The sequence below is a fragment of the Enhydra lutris genome, unplaced genomic scaffold, assembly GCF_002288905.1.
Source record: "Enhydra lutris kenyoni isolate GAN:26980312 unplaced genomic scaffold, ASM228890v2 scaffoldscaffold56, whole genome shotgun sequence".
NCBI classification, from domain to species: Eukaryota; Metazoa; Chordata; class Mammalia; order Carnivora; family Mustelidae; genus Enhydra; species Enhydra lutris.
In genome coordinates this window covers 10,368,663-10,396,219 of record NW_019154140.1, presented here as the reverse complement: position 1 = coordinate 10,396,219, position 27,557 = coordinate 10,368,663, and the positions used below count along the sequence as shown (strand labels likewise).

The following is a 27,557-nucleotide window of genomic DNA, read 5'->3' as shown; positions in this document are numbered from 1 at the left end:
CCATGCAGCCCTGCCAGTGTCCCTTTTAGCCCCTTCACAGCCTGAAGGCATCTCTGGATTCCTGGCCTGTTCGGGTGCCTGCTCCACAGGCAGCGCCGTCCAGTGGAGTCCTGTGTGAGAATGCAAACATTCCACACCTGCACTCTCCAGCACAGACTCATGACATCACTCCAGAGGTTTCAGAGATATGGGGCCAGTGCGGTGGGGGTGGAGCTTGGCAGGGGCCGTGGGGAGAAGGAGGGTAGCGAGATGAGACACAAAGAAGGGCAGTAGGGGTAAAGGATCCTGTCTGACGTCCCAAAGAATCCTCTAGACTTTAATCCCATCATCTACTGATAGACTTCATGCAAAGTAACGAAATGCCTTAAAGGCAGCCTCCCTGGGCTCCCAAGGGGAACACTGCTCCTCTGAGCTTCGTAATTCCGAACCTCCGGAATTCCGAATAGTGGCTATTTGTCGTGGCCGCCACCCCTCACCCCCACAGCCCTTGCTGCTGTCCCAACCTGAAACAGCCTTCCCTCCCCTCCTGGACAGCTCTTCCCCCTCCCTTCAAGCTTTCACTGCCCCCACCCCCAACAAGGTATCCCAGATACCCTCATGCAGGTCAGGACCTCTCCCAGGTCTCCACATGGACTGCCTGGCATGTGGAGGAGGCATAACAGGCATTGTTTTAATCTCCCCATCTTTGCTGTTATTTCCCCTTTCTTGGCCCTTGTCCCTCCCAAATCTACTCGCAGCTCTCCATCCCCCAGCTCGGGAGCCCTCAGAAATTCTTTGTGCGTAGACAAGGTCATCCCATTCCCAAAACTTGGCCCCTGGGCCAGGCCTCCCTCCAGCAGCCTCAGGACAGACCTGCTCAAAAGGACAGTCCAGAGAAAGGAGGTCGGAGTTTTTAGCCTGGCCAGGCAAGAGGGCCCTGACTCAGTGAGCCCAAATGTGGATATGCCTTTGGGAGAGAGGAAGAAACGCCTACAGGAAACTGAGCAGGCTCATCTGGGAAGTCTTCCTGGAGGAGTAGCCTCACCTTTCCATCAGGCCCGGGAATGAGAGGAAGAGTCTTCCCTGCACAGAGTCCCTGTCTCCCCAAGAGCCACGTCCCGCCCCAGAGCCCCAGCTGAGCTGAGATGTCTTCACTGGAACATTCATCCAGCAACCATGTGTTGCTGCTCTGAGTTATCCAAGGCCTGCTGGCTCCAAGGGCCGGGCCTCGGGCCAAATAGGGAGCAGAGCACAGAGCAGAAACTGAAACTGTGACACAAGGATGCCATTCCCATAAGGCCACCTAGCCAGACTGTGTGGGCCAAGGCGGACACCTCTCCTCCCCAGGGCTGAGAGGAGGAGAATCCCTGCCCCTGGACTCTGAGTGGGCAGGGACGCAAGAGAGAAGAGGCGGATGACAAAGACAGGGACAGCTCCAAAGTTGGGAGGAAGTGCCATGGAGAAATGGAAGAAAGGAAGAAGCAGAGAACATGAGGAAAAGAAAAAAAAAAAAAAAAAACTTTTGCTTCTTTGAGGACCTATTTCAGGGGCCTGTCGGACAGCCCGGCCCTAGCCACCCCCACCCCCGCCTGTACCCTAACTCCTGCCAGCCCTTTGCCTCATGGAGGATCAGAATTATATCCTGTCCCCAGTTCCGGGAGACCAGGAGCACAGGAGGGAGGCTCAAGGCGGAGGAAGGGGGACTGAGATTTCTGTCCCTGGACCAGAGGGGCCCAGGACGTCCAGATGCCATCTCCAGCTGGGGTCACCCAAGCTTGCGCCCCACCTGAAACCCAAAGTAGGTTTGTTTGTGAGTACATCTAGGAGGGGTGTGGAGACTGCCCAGGTACTTAAACATCCCCACAGAGACTGAAAATGCCGCCCACCTTCCATTTCCTCTCTCCCCATCCCTCCCTGCAGGGCTTCCTGATCCCCTGGAGGCCAGAAACCCTAGGTGGTTCAGCTCTGAACCAAGGCCAGGAGAGGGTCATGTCCGGTCCTCAGTGAGGCTGGAGAGGCGGGGGCCTGCACACTCCACCCTCCGCTGCCCCGCACCGCCATGTGGGGCTAAAGGCTGGTGTGGGTGGAGCTTAGCGAGGAAAGGGGGAGGGGCAGGGAAGGAGGAGGGACTGGGTGCATCAAGCAGTTTTGTTTGTTTGCAGCTTTGTCGCTGCCTTTCCTGTTTGGCAGCCAGAGCTGTGACAGCTAAAGACACCTCTAGGACTGCACCCAAGAGACACTGCGGGGCCAGAGGGAAAACAGCAGGACCCATGCCCCACCCCAGCCAGAGCCCCAGGCCAGCATGCCCTCCATGCCTCCACGAGGCCCAGCCACCCCAAGGAAGGCCAGTCCTGCCATGCCAGCCGCCAAGCCAGGGACTTGGCCATTAACTGTGACTTGTTACAACTCAGAGACTGACAGACGTCAGCACAAGTCAGCAAGAAGTGGCAGGCTTCAGAGACGCGGAGGCACATTCAAGAATTGGGGCATCCCGCTCACAGAAAATAAGGCGGTGGAACCGAGCCCCGGACAGTGAGAAGACAGTTCTTCTTGTATTCCCCCCTGCCCTTTCCGGGGGTCCCCAGGCTTAAAGGCTAAGATAAGGGGGGCTCATAATCCGACAGTGTGCCTTCAGATCTTAACCCCCTCTGAGCCTCAGTTTCCTCCTCTGTAAACTGGGGCTAATGAGAACAAACTCGTCTACCTCAAGTGCCATGAGGACTAAGGGAACTAATCCAGGTAAAGCATCTGGGACATACCGGACATGTTAGCTGTTGTTTTGGCCCCAGCAGAGCACGGAGGCCATTGCCTGCCTTCCCTGTCCCCACAGAGCACTCAGGGGCGACCACGGTGGGGGAGGTAAAGCCGCTGAGGTAAAGCACATGCCATCCAGATACCAGGTCAGGGAGGTTGGGGTAGGCCAGGCAATGGGTGCTGAGTGGGGAATGGGGCACCATGTGTGAGAAGTGGGGATGCAGACACCATCACAGTGACCAGGTCACAAATCAAAAGTACCTGATCCCGGGTACTCAGCCTCAGGACACAGTGGTGGCCTTGGGACAGCTTGCTGTACCCTAGGGAGCCAGAAGGGCCCACTATGTGGAAAAGAAGGCCAGCCTGGGAGGCAGGAGTCCTGGAATGGGCCATGTGATCAGGACAGTGGCTCCCGTCTCCAGCCTGTCCCTTCCATCCCTATCCACCTGAGGCTCTCCCAGACAAGCCCTCTCCCTGCTGTGGCCCCACCACTCCAGAGTGGCACACCAGACCCAGGGAGGGCACACAGGGCCAGCCGGCCAGGGCAAGAGTATCCAGGGACAACAGGCCAGGGAGGAAGGAAGAGCAGGCCCCAGAGAGTCAGCGACTGCAGAAGTGAGAGAAGGGGGCGGGAAGCGGTGATGGAGGGGGCCTATGGGCTCATAGAACCTTCTGCCGCCCCATCTGAGGCTCTGTGGGAACCACGTGGCATCTTTTCTGTGATACCTCATTCTTAAGATGAAACAGAGGACAGAGGAAAGGCAAGGAGGGGAAGGGTGGGGGCCAGGGACACATTCCCATAGCCCTCAAGGAAGAGCTGCCCGCGAGCCCACCATCTCCCCGCAGGCAGACCGCAGGTCTTAGCCACCATTTACTGAGGGCTTCGTGCCCTGCCCTCCACTAAGTTCTGTGCTACACTGGCTCCCCTGGCAGGGGCGGTGGGCATTTCCGTCCTTGACACAGAAATCAGCTAACCTGCCTGAGGTCACACCGGCAGCGAACGGCCAGGCTGAGTCTGGAGCTCAAGTCTCACCTGTCCAAAGCCAAGGGCTCTTGGTCTCGGCCATCATTTTCCTCTCCATCTTCTAAGACAGTGGGATGTGCTAGTATGTGCTCAATAAACCCTAGGTCAAAGGAAGGAAGGAGGGAGAGAGGGAGGAAGACAGGAAGAGAAGATAAGCCCAGGAGACTCTCAGGCAGCTAGAAGATAAATAAAAAGGTGTTGTTTCCTAGTGCCAGGATGGCATGCTGCCCGGGATGGCTGCCCTGCACTCCAGGAGCGCACAGCCCGCGCTTGCCTCATCTTTTCCAGAAGTATGTAAGCCCAGCTACGTCAGCCCTCAGGTATGCAGTGAGGTCTGTGTTGAGAGGTGCTCTCCGCGCCTCTCTCTCCTTCCTCCTCCGGTCTGCCCTTCCTCGGCCACCACCGCACTCCCACCCAGCCTGCCTGCCAGCCTGGCCTCACCCCCCCTCCCCTGGAGCCAGACCCAGCTCCATGGGGGGGAGGGTGCTGTGAAGAGCCCCCTCAAGCAGGCAGGTCTCAGGCCCTGGGGAGGAGATGCATGCGTGGTGCGGGGGGAGGGGCAGGAACATCGCATCATCTAACAGGTTGGTCGGGCTGGGAGGCGTCCCGCCCTCCTGGAGCTAATGAGCACTGTAGGACAGGTGTTTGCTCCTCAGTCCCCAGCCTGCCCTGCCTGAGACCAGAGCCAGCTGCCTGCCACCCCTCAAAGGCTCATTCACACACACACACACCCGTGCCCTCCCGCGTCCCGGGCCCGGGGGCCGCGATGGCCTGCCGCTCCTGCGTCGTTGGCTTCAGCAGCCTTAGCAGCTGTGAGGTGACCCCTGCGGGCGGCCCCCGGCCTGGGACCTCGGGATGGGGCATCTGCGGGACCCCCGGGCCAGGCTTCAGCTCCCGCAGCCTCACAGGCTGTGAGGCGGCTGGCACCATTGCCAAGGTAACCGTGAACCCCAGCCTGCTGGTGCCCCTGGACCTCAAAGTGGACCCAGCCATCCAGCAGCAGAAGAACCAAGAGAAGGAGGAGATGAAGGTCCTCAATGATAAGTTTGCTTCCCTGATTGGCAAGGTGAGCAGAAGTAGGGGGGTGGGTCCTGAAACCTAAGGACCTTCAGACCTGGGCAGGTGGCTGAGCTCTGTGTTTCGGGAGGATTGCCCCACCCCTGATCCCAGCCAATGAGGAGCCAGCAGGCTGGCTCTGAACAGAGAGATGGCAAGGGCAGTCCCTGAGCCATCCGGGCAGGCGCTGGGGGAGAAAGAGGCCCCGGGATGGCCCTGAGGGATATCTGCGTAATAACATGCTTCGTGGCGTGGGGTCACTGTCCCCCTCGGCGGACACTAGGGAGGAGCCCCAAATGTGGCCAGGCGGATACCCTCTCATGGGAATGGCTGATGGAGACATGGTTTGCCATATGACTCCAAGGCAGGTGGACAAAGGAGGTGAGCTCCCAAGAGTCCGTCCTTCTTTCCAGGCCTTGACCCTGCTCAGCTTCTGGAGGTCAGAAGGATCAGCTGAGCCAAAGGGATACCCGGGCCTCCAGAAGGAGGTAGCCTGTCAGGAGATAGGAATGCGGAGAATTGATGTTTCGAGTCAGAAGCAGACAGGCAGCCAGGCCTCCCCGGTACCCACATGAGAGAGGGAGTGAGTCCCCAGCACCCAGACTTCCTAGACCCCACTGCCCTGGCTGGCATGCTGGTGTGAGGCACTCCTGTCCATCTGCACCCCAGGGCATGGTCTTCAAGAGCTCTGAGAAAGTCCTATTCACCTCCAGAACCCCTTCCTCATTCTCCTCCTCCAGGAGACCTCTCCAGATTGACCCTCCCAGCTCTGCACCCCCTGCCCTGCCCAGAAACAAGGGTCATAATAGTAACAGCTGCATCAGCTGCTAACTACATGTCAGACACCATGCTGGAAGCTTTACATGTTTCCCTCAGTTTCCCTCAACAACCTTATGAAAGAAGTCCTTTTGTGCCCATTTTACAGATGAGGAAAACTCAACTTCTCCCTCCTACTCAGTACACCAGAGCCCCATCCTTCTGCCCTCACTTCAGTCCTCTCCTGTGCATGTCTCCCTGTCTTGGTGTTCCTCTGCATGTTGCTAGGGTCCCCCGTTAGGCAGGCATCTGTGGAGTAGGGCAGAGGGAGAAAGGTTAACACGTATGGAGCATCTGTTTGCACCCAGCTCTCTGCAGGAACTGTGCAAACATGTGTCATTAGCCCCCTCAGCCACACTCCGCAGTGGCCATTTCCCCTACTATAGAGATGAGGAAACAGCATCCCAGAGGTTAAGTGCCTTGCCCAAGGTCACACTACCACCAGGAGTACAATCGGGACTTGAACTCAGGTCTGCAGGTTTGTTTTCCTCTCCCCCGACCCACACCCAGGGCGACCAGGGTGGGGGGATGAGGAGGGAAAGTGACAGCTGGAGAAGGACAACCGTCCACTGAGGTGGAGCGTTCCCTCCCCCAGCCCCAGCCGCCTGTGCAGAGCCCAGCACTGCTGGGCTGTGTGCCCTAGGAAAACAGCCCGCTGCCCTGGGAGGCAGGTCCCTGCAAAGCCACCTCCTCTCGAAACCGCTTTAATCCCTTAAAAGGAATGCTTCATGAGCTATGTAATTTGGCTTGGATGGGTGGCTTTTCTCTCTGAATGCCAACGCTGATATCACCCTATGCCTGGGCCATGGGGATGAGACACGTATATAGGCACAGGCAGGGGGCTCAAGGGGCTGGGGTCCAGTGCTCAGGGGCCAAGCCGACGCCCTCTGAGGTCTTTAGCAGAACTGGAGCCTCCCAACCCTAGAGCCTTGGCCTTGAGACAGGTGCTCTTCAAGTTAGGACACCAGGAGCCATGGATGCCAGCCTCTTGGGGACCCTGATCGCTGGGGCCAAAGAGCCCCAGCTGGTCCACCAGCTCTACAGAGGGGGCTGTTAGCTCAGACTGTTAACTCATGTCCCTCCATGTCTCCCTATAAAGGCCTCAAGGGCCTGAGGAGAAACCCCATTCCTGGATTTGAATCCTGGTTCCACCTCTGGCCAGCTGTTTAACCTCAGGCAGATTATCTAACCTTTCTGTTTCTCAGTAGGCATCCGTGTCATGGGCTGGTCAGGGTCAAATGGGATAATTTTTGAAAAGCATTTATGAAGCACTTACCATGTACCAAGTGGGTTCTGTTTGTTAAACAAAAAATATCGTCAATGGGCCCAGCATGGGGAGCTCTTGAACCTGGTTGGCCCCTTCCAGGCAGGAGCCTGAGAAGAGGGAGGGAGGGTGGGAGAGCCTCATGGGTAGGAGCGGCTCATGGGGCAAGATGCCACAACCACGCAGGCCTGGGGGCTCTAGACAAAGAAGAAACAGTCAGGGGCCCTTCAACTCCTCATTCCCTCTGGGCCCTCTGAGGCACCAAGAGAAATCAAAGAGCACCAAGCAGGAGAAGGAGGAAGAGAAGGCAGAGAAAGAGGATTGGGGGGTTGATCCCTAGGAGTTGGCCGAGGGTCCCTGGAGCGGGTCTGGTTCTTTCCTTTGCAGGCTGTGTTTCCTTAAGCAAGCCACTTACCCTCTCTGAGCTTCACATTCTGCCTTCCTGCTCTGCTCCTGCTCTGTACATGGCCCCAAGCTCATGCCAGGACAGAGAGGGATACAGTCCCGAGAGGAGGAAGATCGAGCAGCAGCAGCAGTTGGGGGGGGGAGGCTGAGGCAGGCAGGGAGAAGGCTACTGGCTGGACCCTCTCTCCTGCATGTCCAGACCACAGATGGGATGGAGACGGGACAAGAGAAAGGACCACCAGCAGCCCACCTGAGGAGGCTATAAAAAGGGGACCTAAGAGGGGCAGTGAAAGGCCCAGAGAGAGCGGGATGGGCACAATATCTTTCCGTGGGCCCGTGTGGCTTCTGGAAGTCACTGGAGCCGTTGCGCAGCCAGCGTCTGCGGCAGAAGGGCACAAACAATCCCTTCCTGGTGGGCTGGGAGTTTGACAACTGATAACCACCCCCATGGGAGGAAAAGGACCTGGGGTCACCACTCAGGTCGCCACTGCCGGGACTGTGGGCCAGGGATCGGAAGCCTCCCTCCGCGGGGACCCCCCAGCCAGGAGCTCCAGGCCATTGGGGCTGCTCAGTTCCCAATACAAAAAGCACATCTCCCCCCATCCGGGGGTGGGCCTGCTTTTCAGCCTGATGGTGTTGCTGGGTCATACGGAGCTCTGTGTTTCTGGGCTTCAGTTTCTTCCCTTGTAAAATGGGAGGCAAGTAGACCAGGGGTTTGCTCTCTGAGGCCCCTCCTGGAGTGCTGCCTATGATCTCAGGGGTGGGGGGGTCAGCCAGAACGGGGAGGAAGGGGACCAAGAGGTGAGTGATCAGCAGCCTTGACAGGTTAGAGCAATTAACTGCTTACCCAGCCCTCCCTAGGCCTTTGTTCCAGAGAGGGAGGAGCCTTGGGCTGGGAAGGTCCTGGATGGGGGTGAGTTTCCATCCCCACCCACTGAGACAACAATCACTGCACCCCCCACGCACACATACACACACACACACACAGCAGCATGGGACAGGGGACAAAAGTGCCCTGTGACTGGACTGGCTGGCCAAATGCACGCCTTCTCCCAACGGCTAGTACAAAAGCATAGGAAATTGAGGTTAGACTAAGGGAAGAACTTCCTGATGGCAAGGGTGTTTTGTTGCTTATGGGTGGAGGAAGGAGCCTCACATCTCTCCTCTCACCTCACCCTCAGTGTAAACACAGGGCTCTAGCTTGTCAAAACAGAAGGAAGGTGGAGTGAGCAAGTGTCTCCCCCCACCAGAGATCCTTCTCGAACATGCCAGGAAGACAGAAACCCTCCTGATTGCCATCCCTATGGAACCTATTTGGCTCTGACAACAGCAGACTGCAGGCTTAGGTTGGCTGTGAGCAGAAGGTCCCAGTACAGATGGGATCTAAGCAGGGGAACGACAGCCCACGAAGGCCCTAGCCCAGGATTCCAGCCGGTATTGTCTAATGCATTGTCAAAGGGGACTTCGCAAGAATGCTCAGGTGTCACAGGAAAACCGCAAGAATGTGGGCAGGACAGGAAGAAAGAGAGGGCCCCCCCGGCCCCCAAAATTCAAGAGAAACAGAGAGTCCCTGAAAGTCCAGAGTGGGCAGTGGCCATCAGATGCGCCTGCCTGGGAAGCTTGGCCCCCAAGTCTCCATGGGATCCTGGACCACCCTGGGCCCTCACCTCCCCCTCTGTAGATGAAGAGTACAAGCCAGGTGATCTGGCTAGGATTCTGGCTCTTTGAGCTGTGATCCCAGGAGCCAGTGCCAGAGCGGGCAAGGCAGAGCCAGAGGCTTGCTTGTGGTCATGGGCAACATCACTGGGCTGGTCGTCACAACACCCTAGCTCCCACAGCCTGCCCAGGAGCCAGGCCCCAGCCGTCTCTCCCAGCTGCCCCTGGCGTGGGCGCCAAATGGTAGAGGTCTCAAGAAGAGAGCAGGCGGCTCCCAGTCTGACGGGAAGGGTGGGAGGTCTGGACAAACGAGGAGCAGATAAACTGAGGACCTGGTAAGAAAAGCCGGGGGGCTGGGGACTTCTTCTGAGCTGCGATTCTTTCTTTTTTCCTTTCCTTTTCTTTTTTTTATTTCAGTAATCACTACACCCAAACCCACAACCCCAAGATCAAGAGTCATATCCTCTTCCGACTAAGCCAGCCTGGTGCCCTTTGAGCTCTGATTCTTAGAGGCTTCCTGCAGCAGGGGAGCTGGGAGCGCAAATGGGGAGGGACAGGAAAGACGGGGATGGTGGAAAAGACAGTCAGAGGAAGACTAGAGCCTGGAGAGGACAGGCAGCCTGGGCAGGCTGGGGAGGCAGGGGACGCCCCCCCTCACCCCAGGCTGCCCCAGGTTGGACTGGGTAGAAGGCAGGAAAGGATTCAAGAGTGATCCTGACTGCATGCGCTGGCTGAGCTGGGAGCCTTGGGGGTCCCTGCAGCCTTGTGAGCAGGAGAGCGGGAAGGAGGCAGTTTGAGAGAAACAGCTGTGCCCAGAGCTCTCGCAGTCGTCACCCTCGAAGCAACACTGGTCTCCAACTAGAGGCAGAAGCCGGTCCAGGAAGGGCAGGTGGGTCCCAGCACCCACGGAGACTGCAGCCACAGACAGGAGCCCCCAGTTCTGAGGGTTGAAAGAATCTAAACTCCCACCACCCTGGATTCCACACCTGCCTCTGACACTTGCTAATTTAGTGACGTTGGGCAAGTTATTTGGCCTCTCTGTAAAATGCAGCCACAACTACCCCTAGCCCATCAGGTTGTGGGGCGCTAATGAGGCAAAGATGTCCAGCCTCTAGAACAAGGCCTGGCCCACAGTAGGGAATGCATAAATGTTTGCTGGTATTACTGTCCCAGGGCCTGTCCCCAGCTTCCTCCCCCAGGCAGCCCTGAGAGGTGGCCAGAACAGGCCATGTCAGCCCCAACTTCTAGAAGGGAAACTGAGGCTTGGAGAAGCTCCAAGTCCCGGGTTGTCGGAAGGATTAACAATGAAGGATGAACCAGGCCCTCCCCTGCTGAGCTTCCACGGCAAGATGAGACAAGGCTTGTCGGCTTGAGGTGGGAGGGGGGATGGCAGACAGGCCTCTGACACCCTATGTTCCCTGGGGTCTCCCACCCAAGCCCCAGGCAGACGTGGAGGGCCTGTCATCTCATTGGCACATTCAGCCCCTTCCCTCCTCTCTTGGGCCCTGCTCCTCCCTGAGGAAACCTTCGCTAATTGGCTCCACCCCTTTCTGATTCCCTCCTTATCTTGCCATCTTCTGTGTGAAGCATCAGCAATTGGAGATGAGATCTGGATGCGCCGAGAGAGGTCCCGGGTGGTGAGCTCAGAGCAGATGAGCTCCCCGGGCCCGGGGCAGCCCCCATGCGGGCCCGAAGCCTGGCCCGGCGCCTCGGCGCCCGACCTGTCCATGCCAGGCGCTCTCACCGCCGCTCCCCTCCTCTCCCAGGTACAGGCCCTGGAGCAGCGCAACCAGCTGCTGGAGACCCGCTGGCACTTCCTGCAAGGCCAGGACTCTGGCACCTTCGACCTCGGGCACCTCTACGAGGGGTACCAAGCACGGCTGCAGGAGGAGCTACGCAAAGTGAACCAGGAGCGGGGACAGCTGGAGGCCAGCCTGATGCAGGTGCTCCAGAAGGTCGAGGAGTTTCGAATCAGGTGGGCTGCGCCGAGAGGGGCAGTGGGCAGGGACGGAGGGTGGGAACCAACCTGCCCCGAGGCAAGGCCTCGGGCACCCAAGCCGGAAAATGAGAAAAGGTCCTTAAAGAACATCTATCTACTACAGACGTGCTTACTGAGGACCTACTGTGGGCCGGCCGGTATTCTAAATACCGGGAGGAGATGGCAGTGAACCCAGAGCCACCGTCTCAAATAGTGGCCCTTGCAACCAAGTCAGTCTCATGCTGACTGGCAGCTACGCCGTGCGGTTGCTGGCCTCAGACACCACCTCAGTCCCTGTCCCCTGTCCCCTGTCCCCTGTCCCCTGCCCTGTGCCCGTAAACACACTTGCTCTCACCCACACATTCCACTGGCAATGGGAAACTGTCACTGGCTAGAGCAACTGATGGGCTCCTGCCTCAGATACGGTTTGGAAACTTGATCTCAAGTGGGCTGGAAAGGGAAGCAGGGACAGGCAGGGGACAGAAACGGTGAGGTCTGTCAGAATAAAGACACAGTCTCGGTGGGTAATGCCTGCCTGAGCTCCGTGGGCGCCTTGGGGTCTAGAGTGATGAGGAAGCCACAGCCCCGGCCTGTGAGGTGCTCACAGACTGGAAGGAGTTCACTCCTGGCCTCCACCCCTCACTAGCTCTGTGACCTTGGGCAAGTCACTCAATATCCAAACCTCAGTACCCGCCGTGTGGAGCGGGAAGGGTGATGCTGAGCCGTTCTGAGGCTGGCATGAGAGGAGGAAGTGGGAGTTCAACCTGGCCCCACACCACCATAAATGGCCACTCTTCTACCCCCTAGAAGGCTGACAGTAGTCCTTGACAGAGGTTTGCTGAACTAAACTGGGCCGCGTGGCGAGGCAGACCAGGTGCTTGGGTCCCTCACAGGAGAGGTGACATCTGTGACCAAACAGCGGGCAAGGCTTCAAGGACGGGGAAGCTGAGACAAAGCAGAGAAGCTGTGTCCTTGGGCTCCTTCCTCTGGTCTGGTCTCCTTTTGAGGAGGTCCTCAGCTTGGGTGAGGGAGGGTGGGATGTGCCTGGACCCCTCCCTCCCCTCCCCTCCTCCAGCGCTTGGCCCAGCCCCAGCATCTGCCAACCCAAGGCAAGGCCTGCAGTCTTGGGAGCAGCCAAGGGCCTGGGGTAGCCTGTCTAGAGCCCAGATCTGGGCTGTGGCTCAGCTTGTCCACCCCCTCTCCACGTGACCTCCCCTGCTCAGGCCACATTCAGAGAAGATGGTCACGTGGCAAGTTCTCCCCACTCTGGGGGCCTCAAGTTCCTTATCTGTGGATCTAGTTGGAATTTTCTGGCCAATAAGCGTGATCTGCAGCCCTGGACTGGACTCCTCCTCATGGCTGGGCCCCTCCATGGCCGAGGGGCCACCTCTCCCCCAGCCCCGCCCTACTACAGAAACCCACGGGGAACCTCACTGCCCATTCTGAGCTGCCTAGTTTCAGTATCCGATGGTGATGAGGGGAATCATGTTAGCACACCAGAATCCAAGAGTCATTTCACTGATGTCTGGCATCTCTTTGGTCCTCAAAGAACCAGAGAATGGCTGGAGGGGGGCCTGGGATCGTCCTTTCACGGGGAAGGAAACACAGGCCCAGAGAGGGCAGGGAGTTGTCCTGGGTCACAGAGTCATGTGCACTAAGACCATCTGTAACCCCAGCCAGCTGCGGGAGGAGGCTGCTCCCATGAGCCCAGCCAGATCACATCCATGGAGAAACTGTAACTGGAAGTTCTGTACAAACACTACTTGTTGCTTTAATCTGGTTCAGCCTCCTCAGTTGGCCGGCCGCCTGGTTTCCACCTGTAGCCTGAGCTTGCCGTTTTGGCTCAGGGCCTCTCTTCCCTGTCTCTGGGTAGGAAACCCACCAGATTTGGGGGAGGTGAGTTTGGAGGGCTTCTAGATCCACCGCCAGAGCTGGGGAAGCTGCAGCCTAGCTGTGTAGAGCCTGGGGGGCCCCAGGAGCCTGGAGACGCCAGGCCAAGCCCTGACAGGGAGGGGTGTGCCTTGCCTCTACAAGGCTGATGAGATCAGCTTCACTCCCAGAAATAAACAAGGTTGGGGGGGGAGCCCGGGGTGGGTGTGACAAGCTGAAAAGGGCAGGGAATGGTTTTGGGAACTAGTGGCTGGCAGACTGGCAGGGGATTAGGAGTAGAGTAGAGGAGATAGCATTTACCTAAGTCTCTATAATGATAGAGACTTCCAAAAGGATGTAGCCAGGACCCCAAGGATCATCTAGCTAACCCTTGTATTTACTAAGGATGAAGCTGACGCCCCCCAAGGGGAAACCACTTGCCCAAGGCCACAGAGCAAATGACTTGGGGGTGTCGTGTACAGTTGTGTAGGAGGTTCACTGCACAAGAGCATCTGGGTGAGGGGGTGAACTAGGGCTGAAATCCAGTGGAGCTGGTGATAAAGGAGGAGGGAAGACTATACAAAAAGACTAAAAGGACAGTGAGGGATAGAGAGGAGGGAGGTTCGACACCTCAGAGAACACCCCCTGGACAGCTCTCTCTACGGTCCTGCCCCCAAGCAGGCAGAACTGTGTTATCCAGATGGGAGGGGAGAAGGGGAGAGCCTTGACCACTGGGCTTACACAGGGAGGGCCAGCTAGTGAGGGGCTTCTCAGCTTGGGCACAGAACCCCTCAGAGGCTACCAAATTCCCAGTGGAAAGTCTGGGATGGAAATGCAGAGAACCACCCACTCTCTGCATGAGGCTTCCCACGGTTCCTCTCCAGAAATGCTAGAGGCCAAGGCTGGTGTTAGCTAGAACAGACCTCAGGTAATAATGATAGATTTAGCAGGTGTCATGCACTGTTGTAAACGCTCCGTATATTGACTTATATAACCCTCATGACATCAGTGTTGTCATGACCGAGGCACACAAGCAGCTTAGCCATGGTCCAATGGCCTATTAGCAAGGAGCCAGGATCTAACCCAAGTAGTGAGTTTCTGGAGCTTCCTTGCAAAGAAAAGGGCACAAGTAAAAGCTTCCTGGGCGTTTTGTTGGCTCTGGTAGGCCCCAGAATGCCAACCAGTTCCCCCTGTCCTCCCTCCACACTATGCCCTTGACCGGCACCCTGAGAGCCCCTTGCAGACCCCGGGAAGCCAAGGCTGTGGCCAGGAAAACGTGTATGCTAAGCACACTGAGTGTCAGAGACCCAGTGTCCAGCGGGCTCTCATCCGCTGGGGTCTGCTCCCCTCAGCTTCTCAGGTAAAGGCTGGTAGGAAACAAGGCCCGAGTGATGGCGGGCCCAGCCAGCTGACGTGGGCGATGGGTGACGCTGCCCTTGCCCATGAGGTCAGGGAACGGGGCGGGCGGGCGGCTGTAATTAGAGCCGCCAGTGATTCAAGCATTCCCTGGAACGGAGGGAAGAAAACAGGAAGCCACAGAAGCCCCACATCCATGAAGGCAGGCAGGGCCGAGGGGGAGAAGTCTGTGGTGGCAGACACCCAGCCCGGAGAGGGCCAAGAGGTTTGATTAGAGCCAGGGGTTAAGGTCAGAGACCCAGAGATCCGTCTCTCCTCCAACAATGTCCTCCTTGCAAACACAAGGAGGAGTAGAGCAAGGAGGAGGCAAAGGTAAGAGAGGGAACCCCCCTCGTGGAGGGTCTACTATGCACATCTGTCACCGTGTCAGGGTTGGGCTTGGTCTGAACCCTGCACGTGCACACACATGCACACACACACACCCCTAATAGATGGGCAAGCCGACGAAGGAGGGTGCAGTTACCTGCCCAAGAATACACTGTGGGTCTCTCTGCAACATCCACACTCTCCCCTCAGGAGGGAACGTGTTGGAATGGTGTCCTACCAGCTAGCAATTGCAGAGGAGAGGGTGGGAGGAGGGAGAGGGTGATCTGTGAGCAGACAGCTCAGAGCAGACTTCGCCAAAGGCACAGCTTGTAGGAAATGGAGATTCTTGGGAGAGGAGAGAGGGAAAAGGTGAGAGAACAAAGTTAGGGTGACAGGGCTGTGCAATCAGGAGAGGCTTCCTGGAGGAGGTGGCTATGACGACGAGCCGGGAAGGAGACAGATGCCTCTGGGGAGAGGTCTAGCTGATCATCTGGAAGGAGTGAGAGAATGGTGTCATGGGCTTAGATGGGATGTGTCATAGACGAGGGGCTATATCTTACCCAAGGCAAAGGTCAGTTTTGGTGCGCAAGACACCAAATGCGGCAGCAAAGGCCCTGAGCCCCGGTCCAGGAGGGATAATCATACCCCAAGCTCCTGCCATCTGTAGCTGAGTGGCCTCTCTCTCTCTTTCTCTCTCTCTCCTGCTGCCTCGTTCCCTCTCCCCTCCCAGGTATGAGGAGGAGATCTCCAAGCGCACAGACATGGAGTTCACCTTCGTCCAGCTAAAGAAGGTAGCCAGCCCAACCTGCCCCAGGGGCTCCTTCCTCATGGACCCTCTGCCCTCATTCCCTCAGGCTCCCCAAGCAAAGCCCTCCAAGGCTTGAGTCCCGGGACCACAGACAGATATGGGTACCTGACCTCACCCTGCGGCTTCTCCCAGGCACTGAGCCGGGGCTTCCTTGGGAATGACCCCCATCTCCCTCAGGAAGATGGGCACCCCACTCCCACCCTGGAACACCTCCCCGACACTCACCACTGCTCCCACCCCCAGGACCTGGATGCGGAGTGTCTCCGTCGGACCGAACTGGAAACCAAGTTAAAAGGCTTGCAGAGCTTCGTGGAGCTGATGAAAAACATCTATGAGCAGGTGAGAAAATGAGACCAGCATCCCATTGAGCCAAGAGTTGACTTGTCCCCGGGTAAGGGATGCGGGGGAGGGAAGGGTGTCTAGCGGGGCATGGAACCTTCAGCAGTCATCACAGACATAACACAGACTTAATGCTCTCCCATCCCCTTCCCGCACTGCTGTCAATAACCCAATGCGTCCCCTCACCCCTCCTTTCATGGAGCACAGGCAAATTCCCAAGAGGCCTCATGCTCAAGAAGGACCTATTTCTTGGAATGTGCTGGAGTGCAGAGGGCATGTTGGGGACCCATGCATCCAGGCAAGGGTTGGAAAGTGGCTTGAGAGACAGGGAACCAACTTAAGAATAGCTGTTCTTTTTTTTTTTTTTTAATTTAGTTTTTATTTATTTATTTGACAGAGAGAAATCACAAGTAGGCAGAGAGGCAGGCAGAGAGAGAGAGAGAGGAGGAAGCAGGCTCCCTGCCAAGCAGAGAGCCCGATGCAGGACTCGACCCCAGGACCCTGAGACCATGACCTGACCCGAAGGCAGAGGCTCAACCCACTGAGCCACCCAGGCACCCGAGAATAGCTGTTCTTATTGGACTCATCTCTTCCCACCCCTGCAGCGTAAATGGCAGGCACCCACAGGCCTAGGCCGGACAGTCATGCCCTTGGCCTTCCCCGGTTCGGGGCTTAGGCAGGGAGGACCTGCAGTCAGATTCTTGGGTTCCCAGACAATGCTAGCTTTTGCCAGAACAAAAAGCACCTGGTAAATGCAGACGGGGAGCCTCCAGATATCTTCTGATTGTGTCCCTAAGTCCTCTGCTGAGCCTGGGGGTACAATGACCCTACAAGGCCTAGCACGCAGCCAGTGCAGTCCACAGACGGGCCCTGCTGCTGCCTGCATATGCTCCCCTCCACTCCACTCCGCCTCCGGGCTCCACATCCCCTGTGTCCGGAGGTAGAAGCGTCATGTTGCAGTTCAGCTAGGAGCAGGCGGGCGGGGGGGGGGGGGGGGGTGGCAGGACTTGGCAGGCAGTGTGCCGTAAACCGCTGGTGCCAAACTATGGCAGTGCAACCAAGATCAGAGCAGGGATCAAAGTCACCGCTGCCATCAGAAAGTTCTGCTAAAATGGGGGCACCTGGGTGGCTCAGTCGGTTAAGTTTGTGTCTGACTCTTGGCTTTGGCTCAGGTCATGATCTCAAGGTCGTGGGATCGAGCGCCGTGCAGGGAGCCTTTTGAGATTCTCTCTCGTTCTTCCTCTGCCCCTACCCCTGCTTGCTCGCTCGCTCGCTCGCTCTCAAATAAATAAATAAGGCTTTAAAAAAATAAGAATTAAATTAAATTTAAGGTTCTGCTAAAGTGGCCCTAGGGGCTGCTGACCACAGCTTGGCAGCCTCGTCGTGTGGAGAGGGAGATGGGGCCTTGTGGCCGCATACAGGCCACTCTGCTTTCCAGCAGGCTCGGCCCCCAGCAGGGTCTTCAGTGGGCCTGAGACCTGTTTGTGGCCCTGGGAGGTGGCCTGGCGGAGAGAATAGCACAACCCTGGGGAGCAGCAGGAAGGTAGCCGTTCCAGGCAGACCAGGACATCGGCTGCCCTGAGCAGCTTCCCACCCCTGGCTGAGCCCTCTGGAGATGAGCAGGTCACGGGGCCCGCTGACGGGCCGGAGAAGTGGGCTAGGAGTTCCTCTGCCCACACTCACTGTGGAGCCAGGCAGACAGCAGTGGGCCTAGTGTTTCAGATTCTGCACTGGGCTCTGTGCACCTCGGCAAGCCCAGAGCCCGAGCTCCCAGCCAGGATCGAGGCCCAGCCGGCATAGAGACTTAACTGGAGGTAGGCCAGGCATGGCCAGGGACAGGCCTGGGCATTGCCAGAGGCGCCCCTACAAATCTTCTTGGCCCTGCTCCATTTGGATTTAGCAGCCCTTGGACCCCAATCCTGGCTTTCCTTTTGCATTTCTAGGACTTTCAGACTAGTTATTTCTCCTCTCTTTGCCTGTTTCCTCATCTGTAAAATGGGGAGAGTGATAATACCAGGCTCATCAGGTTCTGCTGATGACTAAATCCGTTCTTCTGTGTAACAAGTGTTTATTGCTCACCTGCTGGGTGCCTGGTTCCGGTATCACAGCCATGAGCGTGATGGGCCAAGTCCATGCTCTCGGGGGCTGCCACCGAGCTAAGAGGGGAGACAGGTTATAAGCAAGTCAACAGATATCTGAGCAAGATCATTTGGGAGGATGAAAAGGGCCGGGCTGCCCAGAACCCAGTGATGCGGTCCTGCTGGAGGGGGAGGAGAAAGTCAAGGTCAGGGGGCTTCTCGCAAGTGGTACAAGTGAGGGAAGGTCCAGACTGGGGAGGACCGGCCGGGTGGAGAGCCAAGAAGGCTTTGGACAGAAGGAGGGCCAAGCATCTCAGGCAGCAGTGACTCTGGTGACGAAGGGGAGAGGAAGGAGCAGCTGTGGCTGGGTTTGGATCTCATTCTCATTGTGACTGGCGGCTCCTGGGGGTACTGCAGGGGGTGGTACAGAGAGGGTAAATGTATGGCTCGTGCTGTACGGCAGTGCTGTGGAGAAGAGGGACTGCTGTGAATGTGGGCTTGCTCGGTGCACGGACCAGTGATTATTACTCTGGGGGCAGCAAGGTGCCAAGTTGGTGTCAGGTCGTAAGGTCTGTGTTTCTCTCCAGGCACTGCTGCAGGCTGAGAAGGCAGCCCTAATCCCGTGGTAAAAAGATTCCCCACACCAGTGGGTCTCTAAACTGGCACTAAGAGAAACAGTAACTGTTTTTCAGTTACACGTGCAACTGTTTCTCTAGTAACTACATTTTATTTTATTTTTTTAAAGATTTTATTTATTTGACAGATAGAGAGACAGCGAGAGAGGGAACACAAGCCGGGAGAGTGGGAGAGGGAGAAGCAGGCTTCCCACTGAGCAGGGAGCCTGATGCGGAGCTCCATCCCAGGACCCTGGGATCATGACCCGAGCCGAAGGCAGACGCTTACCCAACTGAGTCACCCAGGCGCCCAATACAAAAAATTAATGGACTCTCTTACAATCTTTTCCCCACATCAAGTCTTCAAAATCAGATGTGCACCTTACGCCTGCAACTCATCTCAATTCGGACTAGCCGAATTTCAAGTGCCCATGACCACACAGGGCTCGTGGGACCGAGCAGGTCTCTACAGAGGAAGGTGCCCATCATGGCTGTCTCGGGTGAAAGAAAAACATGGCAGGACGCGAGGAGCCCCGGGAGGGCTGCACACTCTAGTTTTGACTCTGGAGCACACACCAGACCAGAAAAGCATGGCTTTTCATGCATTTCAGAAAACAGCCCTTCCCTCTAGCCCGCATGCACACATGTACGCACGCATGAGGCCAGGATAAATTCTCAGATGCTAATGGCCATGGGCCACTCAGAGCCTCGTCATATATACTGCAGCCTCCGGGCCAACCCCTCTGCCCTTCACCTCCAGGGACATGAGCTGGCGAGAGGACCCAAGGGCTCACATTTCCCCTCTGCTTCCAAGGTACACGCCAGCTCCCAGGTGTGTCTGGGGCCTGGCTGCCTCCAGCCTGAATGCTACCCACTCCACTCGTACATAAGCTATTGTTCTGGGGAGACGAACTGGGCAATCTACTGACAGCCCCCCGCAGCCGGCGCACCTCCCAGAAGGCCCTTCTCTGCAGAGAGAGCCTGGTGTGCCTAAGCTGCTTTGGTGCCTGCCTTCATGCATCCAGGGAGGCTGCTCCAGGAATAGACTCCTCGGTGCCTGGACCTCTCCACCACCCCCACCCCCCGCATTTATCACCTGTTACAATAGTAGTATCCTTAGCTACTATTTACTCAGCACCTACTATGCCCCAGGCACAGTGAGAAATGCTTTCCAGGTGTAATCTCATTCACTCCTCATGGCAACCCTGTAAAGGGAGGGATCATGGTTAGAGCAGCTTGGATTTGAATCCTGGGTCCGTCATTCTGTGAGCTCCAGCACGTTCTTCTATCTCTCTATACCTCAGTTTCCCCATCTGTAATATGGGGGAAATGATAGAGCCCAGCTCACTGGCCTGCGGTGAGGATCTGTTTTGTTACTATATCCTAAAGTGGTGAGAACAGAATCTGGTACAGATGCTAGCTGGTTTCAATTCTATAATCATACCCATTCTAAAGATGAGAAAACAGAGGCTCCAAGAGGTTTAAAAACCTGGCCAGGGTTACACAGCTGCTAAGAAGGGGTTAGTATTCAGAGCCTGGTGCCATTAATTAAGCATGACATTTCATGGAGCAGCACTAAATCCCCTCTGAGGGTCACCGCCTCCCCTAACCCAGGGACCACAAACAAGATGGTCCCACACGAGGCCGTCTGCTCGGGCCCCAGCTCTGAAGACAAGCTTTAAACTTCACTTTGGCTCAGTTCTTGCCAGCCTGGAGGGCCCGTCCCATGGTGACAGCATGCAAGCCAGCATTATTATGCCATCTGTGGCCCAGCGGGGGCCAGCGTGCCTCAACAGGCCTACAGATGCTCTAAACCCTCCACTTCCTACTCCTGCTCACCAAGCTCATGCCTACCCCACCTCTTTCCAGAAAGTATCTGAGGCTGCTCCGTCTGCTCAGTTTTGCCAGTCCCTTCTCCCCGCTAGGAGAAGCCCTGCTCCAGTGCATTCTGACAGGCCCCGGCCCATAACAAATGCCAACATAACAACGGCCCTTTTCCTGGCCCATAACAAATGCCAGCTCGGGCCTGGGCTAAAGGGCTTTCTCTGGAACTCTCTATGCCCACGGATCGTCCCCATAGCACGTTGACCAAGGAAGCCTCAAAGCTGCATTCCTGAAAGTGTCCATGGCCAAGGCCTGCCCAGGACCCGGTTCCATGTGGGCAATGTCAATCCCTGAGGGTGACCCGAGCAGCAAAGGTGGGACATGAGTCTGTAGGTACCATCCACCTCATTCTGCCAAGGGGCCGCGCGTTCCTCCTGCTTTTGCCCAGAGATGTTTATTAAATTCATTTGAAGATCAACCAAAATCCTTCATCAGGAGACCTCACGGGGTGGCCAGCCACTAGGCTCAGGGTCCTGCCAGCTCTGGGATGGAGACAGGGTTCCCGCAGCAGACCTTCGCCCCAAGCTTCCTTTTGTGGGAGCCAATCCTGGTCACCAGGGGTGTGGGTAGGCAGGGTCGGGCAGCCAGCAGCCTAGGGAGGGGCAGCCTTCCTCAGCAGGCCTCCACAGCCATCCCTGGGGCTCTAACTGACCCAGCCCACCCTGCAGGGTACGAGCTGGGGGTCAGAGCACTGGCCTTGGCAGCTGCAGACTCCAAAGGCTCAACCCCACACACTCTGTGGCATAAGGCCAGACTGAGGGTCAGCAGGGGGCCCGAAGTCAGCACCCAAGGTCAGAATGCCGTCATGAGATGAAAACTGAACTTGGATCTGAGCAGGCCTCAGCTCCAGCTGCCAGGTCTCAGGACATGCACACGGCCAAAGAGCAGGTTCCACACCAGCCCACCGTGCAGCCAGTAAGGTCCAGGCTGTGGGGACTGCTTCAGGCAACCCAGTGTTTTCAGTACAAAAAACAGCAAAGAAGAGAGAGGGGGAGAGAGACAGAGAGATGGAGGCGTGCCTACAGAGTAAGAGAGACTTGGATTGTTTGTAATATAGGGATCTTCTTTGGGTCCGGATTCACAGATTCAAACAAACAAGCAAACAAAAGAAAAACCATGTATATCATACACACACACACACACACACACACACATATATGAGGCAATCAGAAAAATGGGAACACTGACCAAGACTTGCTGACTGAAGTACTTAAGTAAGGGACAGGGGGACCTGTGAATGCCAGCAGGAGTAATTGTGGGCCCCTCGCCCTCCCTCCCCCAGGTGAGCCCCACCCCTGCCTCCCACAGTGCCTGGCTGCTCCCTGCCACCTGACTCACTGTGACAGGGCAATGTGCAATGCGGCTGCAAAGCTGGGGCTAGAAAGACAGACAGAGGCTCCGGCTCCTGTCTCTGCCCCTCTAGGAGAGTTTGGCGGGAGCAGCAAGGGCTCTGGGGGCCACCCACAGCTGTCTCCATAGCCTCTCCGTGCCGCCATGTCTTTCCTCTCTGTAACCTGGGGCTGGCAGTCTTGCGGGCCTGGCGAGGACAGTGGGGGGGACAGCGGGAAAGCCAGAGCCTGGCCTGTGACAAGTCCCCCAGTGGGAAATGCTAGCATTTTCTAAGCAGAGAAAAGGACAGAGAGGAGGAGGAAAGAGGATCCTAAAGGATGGGGAGAAATGAAAATATTGAGGCCCCCACGTCTGTGCCCGGCCAGGAGCTGAAGGACCTGGCAGCCCAAGTGAAGGACGTGTCGGTGACCGTGGGCATGGACAGCCGCTGCCACATCGACCTGAGCGGCATCGTGGAGGAGGTGAAGGTGCAGTATGACGCCATCGCGGCCCGCAGCCTGGAGGAAGCCGAGGCCTACTCCCGGAGACAGGTTCGGGCTGACCGAGGGGGCAGGAGGGGCTGCAGTGGGGAAGGCTGAAGTCACCTTCAGCTCTGAGCACTGAGAGGGGAGTGGGGAGCACTGCCGCGATGGAGAATGTGAGCGCCCCTCACTGCAGGGGGCCGAGGGGCCATGCCATGGGGGAAAGGCCAGGGTCTGCTCCCATCAGAAGCTCTCAGTGCTGCCACCCAGTAACAGCTGGCCAAGGGTGGGCCCAGCCAGAGCTGGGTGTTGCGAGGCTGGCCCGGGGAGTGCTGGGGGGCAGAGCAGGAGGACGGCCTAGGAGGTGAGAGAAAAAAGGAGTCACAAGGGGCAAGGGGCAAGGGTGCTGGGAGGGACACAGTCAACTGTCCCTCACTGTCACCTCCTGCACGCCCTCCAGCTGGAGGAGCGGGCTGCCTGCTCAGCTGAGTTTGGGAACAGCCTCCAGAGCAGCCGCAGTGAGATCGCTGACCTCAACGTGCGCATCCAGAAGCTTCGATCCCAGATCCTCTCCATCAAGAGCCATGTGAGTATCTGCAGGACCCACGTGGGGGTGAGGCAGGGAGGAGTTCGAGGGCTCTCTCTCTCTCCCACACACACACTGAGTCCATGAAAGACCCTGGGCAGGTCACTTAGCAGCTCTGTGCCTCAGTTTCCTCTCCTGTCCTCCTAAGATGGCTGTGAGGATCCCAAGAGTGTCACAAGTGAAGGTGCTCCGTAGACTGGCCAGGGCTGTGGGAGTGACACAGAGCCTCACCTCCACAAACACCCAGAGCCCACCTCCTCCCTCCTTGGCCTCGGTTCCAGCCAGTGCTCTGGGGAAGGTGCTTGCCCTGTCAGGACAGCTGGGACAGGCTCCTCTGGGCGCTGTGGATCCTTCCTTTTTCATGGCCTCTGGAATGGATCTCCTTAGGTCTCACTGAATGCCCTCTTGCTGCAAGACAACCCCCTGCCACACCCAAGAACTCCATTGCTCAGCCCTCCCTGCCCTGTGCACCCCGACGGAGGGCAGAGGTGGGCTCCCGGCCCACTCCCTCCTTCCCACCAGTGCTCACGAGCCCCTTCCCTCTGCAGTGCCTGAAGCTGGAGGAGAACATCAAGGCGGCGGAGGAACAGGGAGAGCTGGCCTTCCAGGACGCCAAAGCCAAGCTGGCCCAGCTGGAGGATGCCCTGCAGCAGGCCAAGAAGGACATGGCCCGGCAGCTGCGCGAGTACCAGGAGCTCATGAACACCAAGCTGGCCCTGGACATTGAGATCGCCACCTACCGCAAACTGGTGGAGGGCGAGGAGAGCCGGTGAGGGCTGGGGCCCCGGCAGGGTGCAGTGAGGGGCCATGGGAAGGGCAGGACTAGAGGGCCACCCCCACACAAACCCAGACTTCCCCTCCATCAGGCTACCCTGAGTCAGGAAGACCTGGGATTGTGGCCAGCCTCAACCACTTGCAAACTTGGCCCATTCATCAAATCGTCAGTTTTCCTATCTGGAAAATGGGCTGATCATAACACAGTCTATGGTGGGGAGGATTGATACGATTCTGCAGGCAAATGTCTGTCAAAATTAAGTGCTCTGTAAATGTTACCCATTTATGCAGGGGAGAGGAAACAGAGGCCCACAGAGGACAAACGGGCTAGCCAGGGTCACACAGCAGGGCAACACGGGACTGGGAATAACAACCAAAAATTGCCCTCCACCTGCCATTCCCCAGGGCCCCCAGGCCTAGGGGCGGGTTGGGGGGGCTTCGGCCACAGACCCCTTCTCATGCTCCCATTTCTGTCCTCCCCCAGAATGGACTTGCCTTCAGCCTCCATGGTCAGCGTGGTGCAGTCCAGATCCAGAACCGGTGAGTCTACTTCCCTAGGGACCCATGGCGGGGAAGGGAACACGGTTGCTGGGAATCCTGACCCTAAAGGTGTCATTTTACGTGGTTCCCCAACCTCCAGCCCCTTCCCTGCCCCACCCCTTATGTTCCCTGTAGCCGCCTCCAAGCCCAGCCTTTCGAGAGCGCCCTCCCGGAAAAAGAAGAACAGAAAAGGCCCTGTGATCAAAATCACCGAAATGTCCGAGAAGTTCCTGTTGCAGGAGTCAGAGGTGTCAGAGTAAGGCAGCTGGAGCCCAGGAGCCTAGGTCACTCCCCTGCAGCTGGAGGGACTTCAGCGGGACTCAAGCAAGCAGCTTGGAGCCTCTGGGTTGGGCGGGGAGGCAAACCTGATCCTGAACTGAAAGGGGGAGCGTTCAAAACCGGGACTGCTTTTCTGTGGGTGGCCGAGGGTGCTACAGGACTGTCACCAGCTATTAAGAATCACACCACTCCATCTCAATATTTCAGTCCTACCCTTCCAGCCTTCTGGCCAGAGGTCTTCTGACTGGAGAAACTGGAACTGGGGATCAGTTTTTTCTCCACCTCCTTTCTCTTCTGAGGCTCCTCCCCAAACAGAGGGCTCTGACCAAGGAACCTTCAACACTTTTCGCCCAACCCTTGCCCTAAACTCCGATATCAAGCCTTACCTTGCCTCTGCCTCAGGACCGAGGCTGGTGCCCTCGCTCACCCAGCCCCAGCCAGCCATGGATCAGGGGCAGAGGAGGACGACCTGGGCACCCTCCCCCTATCTGCAGCTCCTGGGGAGGCTGGGTGCGGAGCACCCCTGGGTTTCCTGCACCAGAGATCTGGGTGCCCCCAGAGACCTGGCAGTATTAGGGAGTGAAGGGAGGAAGCTCCCCGGGTCTGTGGGACCTGAGCATGGGCCTCTGAGGTCAGCCCAGATGCCTGTGCCCCTTCCCTTCTGGCTCCTTCTCCATGATATCTTGCCATGATAAACCCCCTGTGAGGAGGAGGCCAGATGGCAACCCGAGACCAGGCAGGGGAATTTGGCCCTTCCTTCTGCTCTCTGCCACCCCAGGGTTCACCACCCTGCCCAGGATCCAAGCTCTCTGCACCCCCCCAAGCCCCACACCCTTTCCCCCTTCCCATGCCTAGGTGTTTACCCAGCCTGAAATCTGGCTTTGGTAGACCAAGTCTGGAGAACCCCCCAGCCCCACCCCCACCACGAAACCATGGGCCATTTCCCATGACTCCCCCTCTCAGGGTCCCTGCTCTCTCCATCAAGCCGAACAGCCCGGCCCTCCCTTCTATCCCTCCTTGCATTTGCTGGGGAGCCCAGGAACACCCCACACCTGTGGGGTTAGAACTTCTTATTTTCTTCTCCCTCTGCCCCCTCTTCCCACTACACCCACTCCCCCCTCCTCACCTCCCCAGTGGGGGACCATGAAGAAGGCACAGTCCAGGCAGGTCTGGGAGTTTCTGAGCCCTTCTGGTCCAGGTGGGGTGCTCCAGTGACAACCAAAAAGGAATTCTGCATCCAAAGAGAAGATTTGGTGCTCGGAGGAGCATTCCTCTTTCCTTGTCTTGGCTCTCACCTTTGGGGCTTGCAGGGCCATCCTGGTGGCTCCAGCTTCCCACTCCACCACCCACCCTCTCTCCTTCCCTCCCTGCTTCCTCCCTCTCCCTTGACTCACTCCTCTGCTAGCCCCAGTCTTTGATTCCTTCATCTCACTTTCCAGGACATGATCCCCCAAGGTCTTGGCTTCAGCAAGGCCTCAAGGTCCTCCATGCCTGTGGGGGGGCGCTGAAGGGCTACTGACGCTCAGGCTGGAGGGAAATCGGACATAGACTCATCCCTGAAGTCCCAAAAAGGGTGCTGATTGCTGCTCTTTCTCTGCCTATTTATTGGTTTCCAAGGGAGCAAATCCTCAGTGGGGATACAAGATACATAAAGTATATATATGTTATTTTTTGTAACTTATGTGGCTTTTAACTTATTGCTTCCCTTCCTGTTTCTGCATAATCAGTGCTGTATTTACTATCTGGGTAGACAATACGTATCCCAGCCACCCCACCTGGCTGGCTGACTATCTTGGGGCAATGCCCCCTTCTCCCTGCCAAGGGATGAATAAAGTGCTGAGATTTGTCCGTGGATAAAGCTGTGTGTCTGTTTTTACCTCTCCTGTCCGGACTGGTCAGCCCCTGGTCAAACAGACTGACCACAGAACTTTGGGATTCTCCAATTATGGGGGAAGGGGTCCAGGGACTTAATCATACCTTCAGACCCATGCAGCTTGGACACAAAAATGTCTCCGACCCACCCTGCAATCCTATAAGGAGATTTTCCCAGTGTTGACCTATGTTCCCAGCACTTTCTGACGTGTCCAGGCACCGCATGGCCGCCTCAGCAAGCACAAACATGGGGGATCCCCCAGCTGATGGCGGGTTCCTTCTCAAGCACTCTGCCCGACCGTGGGGGTTGGCACAGCCCAGAATCTATTCTGATGGGTACAGGCCTAATCCTGCCAAACCAAATTCTAGATCAACAAACAAGGATCCCGGATCTTCTCCAAACCCAGCCCTGCACTAAGACACCTACAACTGTCCCCACCCCTCCACCACAGGAAGCTCACACTCAAATTGAGAGATACGCTATCTACCTAAGATAGCCATCCCAAACTTCCTAATCAAGGGAGAAGTTCAGGAAGGAGAACAGAACTTGTTCAGGAAACCGGATAATCAGCACAGGCCTCCTGGAGGAAGTGGGGCTTTAAGTGAGCCCCAAGAAGAAAGAGCAGGTGTCTCCAAGACAGGAATCTTAGGAGCAAAGAAGGGACTTGGAAGCATTGGTGTCCTGACTCACCGACTCACTGAGACCTCAGACAAATGGAGTCTCACTTTACTCATCCGCCAAATGGAGCACAGACCTTCTCTACTTATCTGATAGGGTGTTTGAGGACCTGATGAGAGCGCTGTGTTCATTCCTATCAGGAACAGCATGTCTTTCCTTACCAGCACTCTGAACTATAACAAGTGTAAAGGATTATTGGTGATGTTGCTATGGTTATTATAAGCCCAAATTGTAGATTAAAAACAACCCACTAGTTTGGATATCAAATAAGGGCCAGTAGGCCTCTGGCTGGCCCTCTCAGGGCACACACAGCACGGCCAGGCCCCAGGTCTGGAAGTCACAAGACTTCTGCTCAGAGTTTGTCCATTCTTCTGAGGCCCCTGCAGGATGGGCCCCGCTCTCAGAAACGCAGGAGAAACTGATGGAAAAATCCATGTTCCCCTCCAGGAGAGGCCCAGAACTGAGACTGACTCCCTACTTGCTTATTTCTGTGCATTCCTTACCTATGGATTTCTTGAATACTAATCTGAATTTCTGAATCTGAATATGAATTTTGTAGCCAAGAAATACATATTTGTCATTTCCTTTCTTCCATTTTCTTTGAAATTTTTTAAAGATTTTATTTGTTTATTTGAGAGAGCAAGAGCACACAAGCAGGAGGAGGGGCAGAGGGAGGGGGAGAAGCAGAACCCCCACTGAGCAAGAAGCCCAATGTGGGGCTCAATCCCGGGACCCCAGGAAACCGGAATCATGACCTGAACCGAAGATAG

At 56.8% G+C, this 27,557-nt stretch overlaps 1 protein-coding gene across 2 annotated transcripts; it reads left to right on the top strand.

The window, feature by feature from the left end:
• The first annotated feature begins 4,295 nt into the window (after positions 1-4,295).
• On the top strand, positions 4,296-24,217 carry LOC111157969 (keratin 80). Of its 2 annotated transcripts, none has more exons than XM_022519736.1 (9): positions 4,296-4,823; positions 10,721-10,929; positions 15,254-15,314; positions 15,575-15,670; positions 21,962-22,126; positions 22,518-22,643; positions 23,192-23,412; positions 23,902-23,957; positions 24,093-24,217. In XM_022519736.1, the coding sequence occupies exons 1-9, from the start codon at positions 4,296-4,298 to the stop codon at positions 24,215-24,217; spliced, it is 1,587 nt and encodes a 528-aa protein (XP_022375444.1). The 2 variants fall into 2 exon arrangements, with proteins under 2 accessions (XP_022375444.1, XP_022375445.1); XM_022519737.1 differs by lacking the exon at positions 24,093-24,217 and adding an exon at positions 24,058-24,092 and having other exon boundaries at positions 4,524-4,823.
• The last annotated feature ends 3,340 nt before the right edge of the window (positions 24,218-27,557 follow it).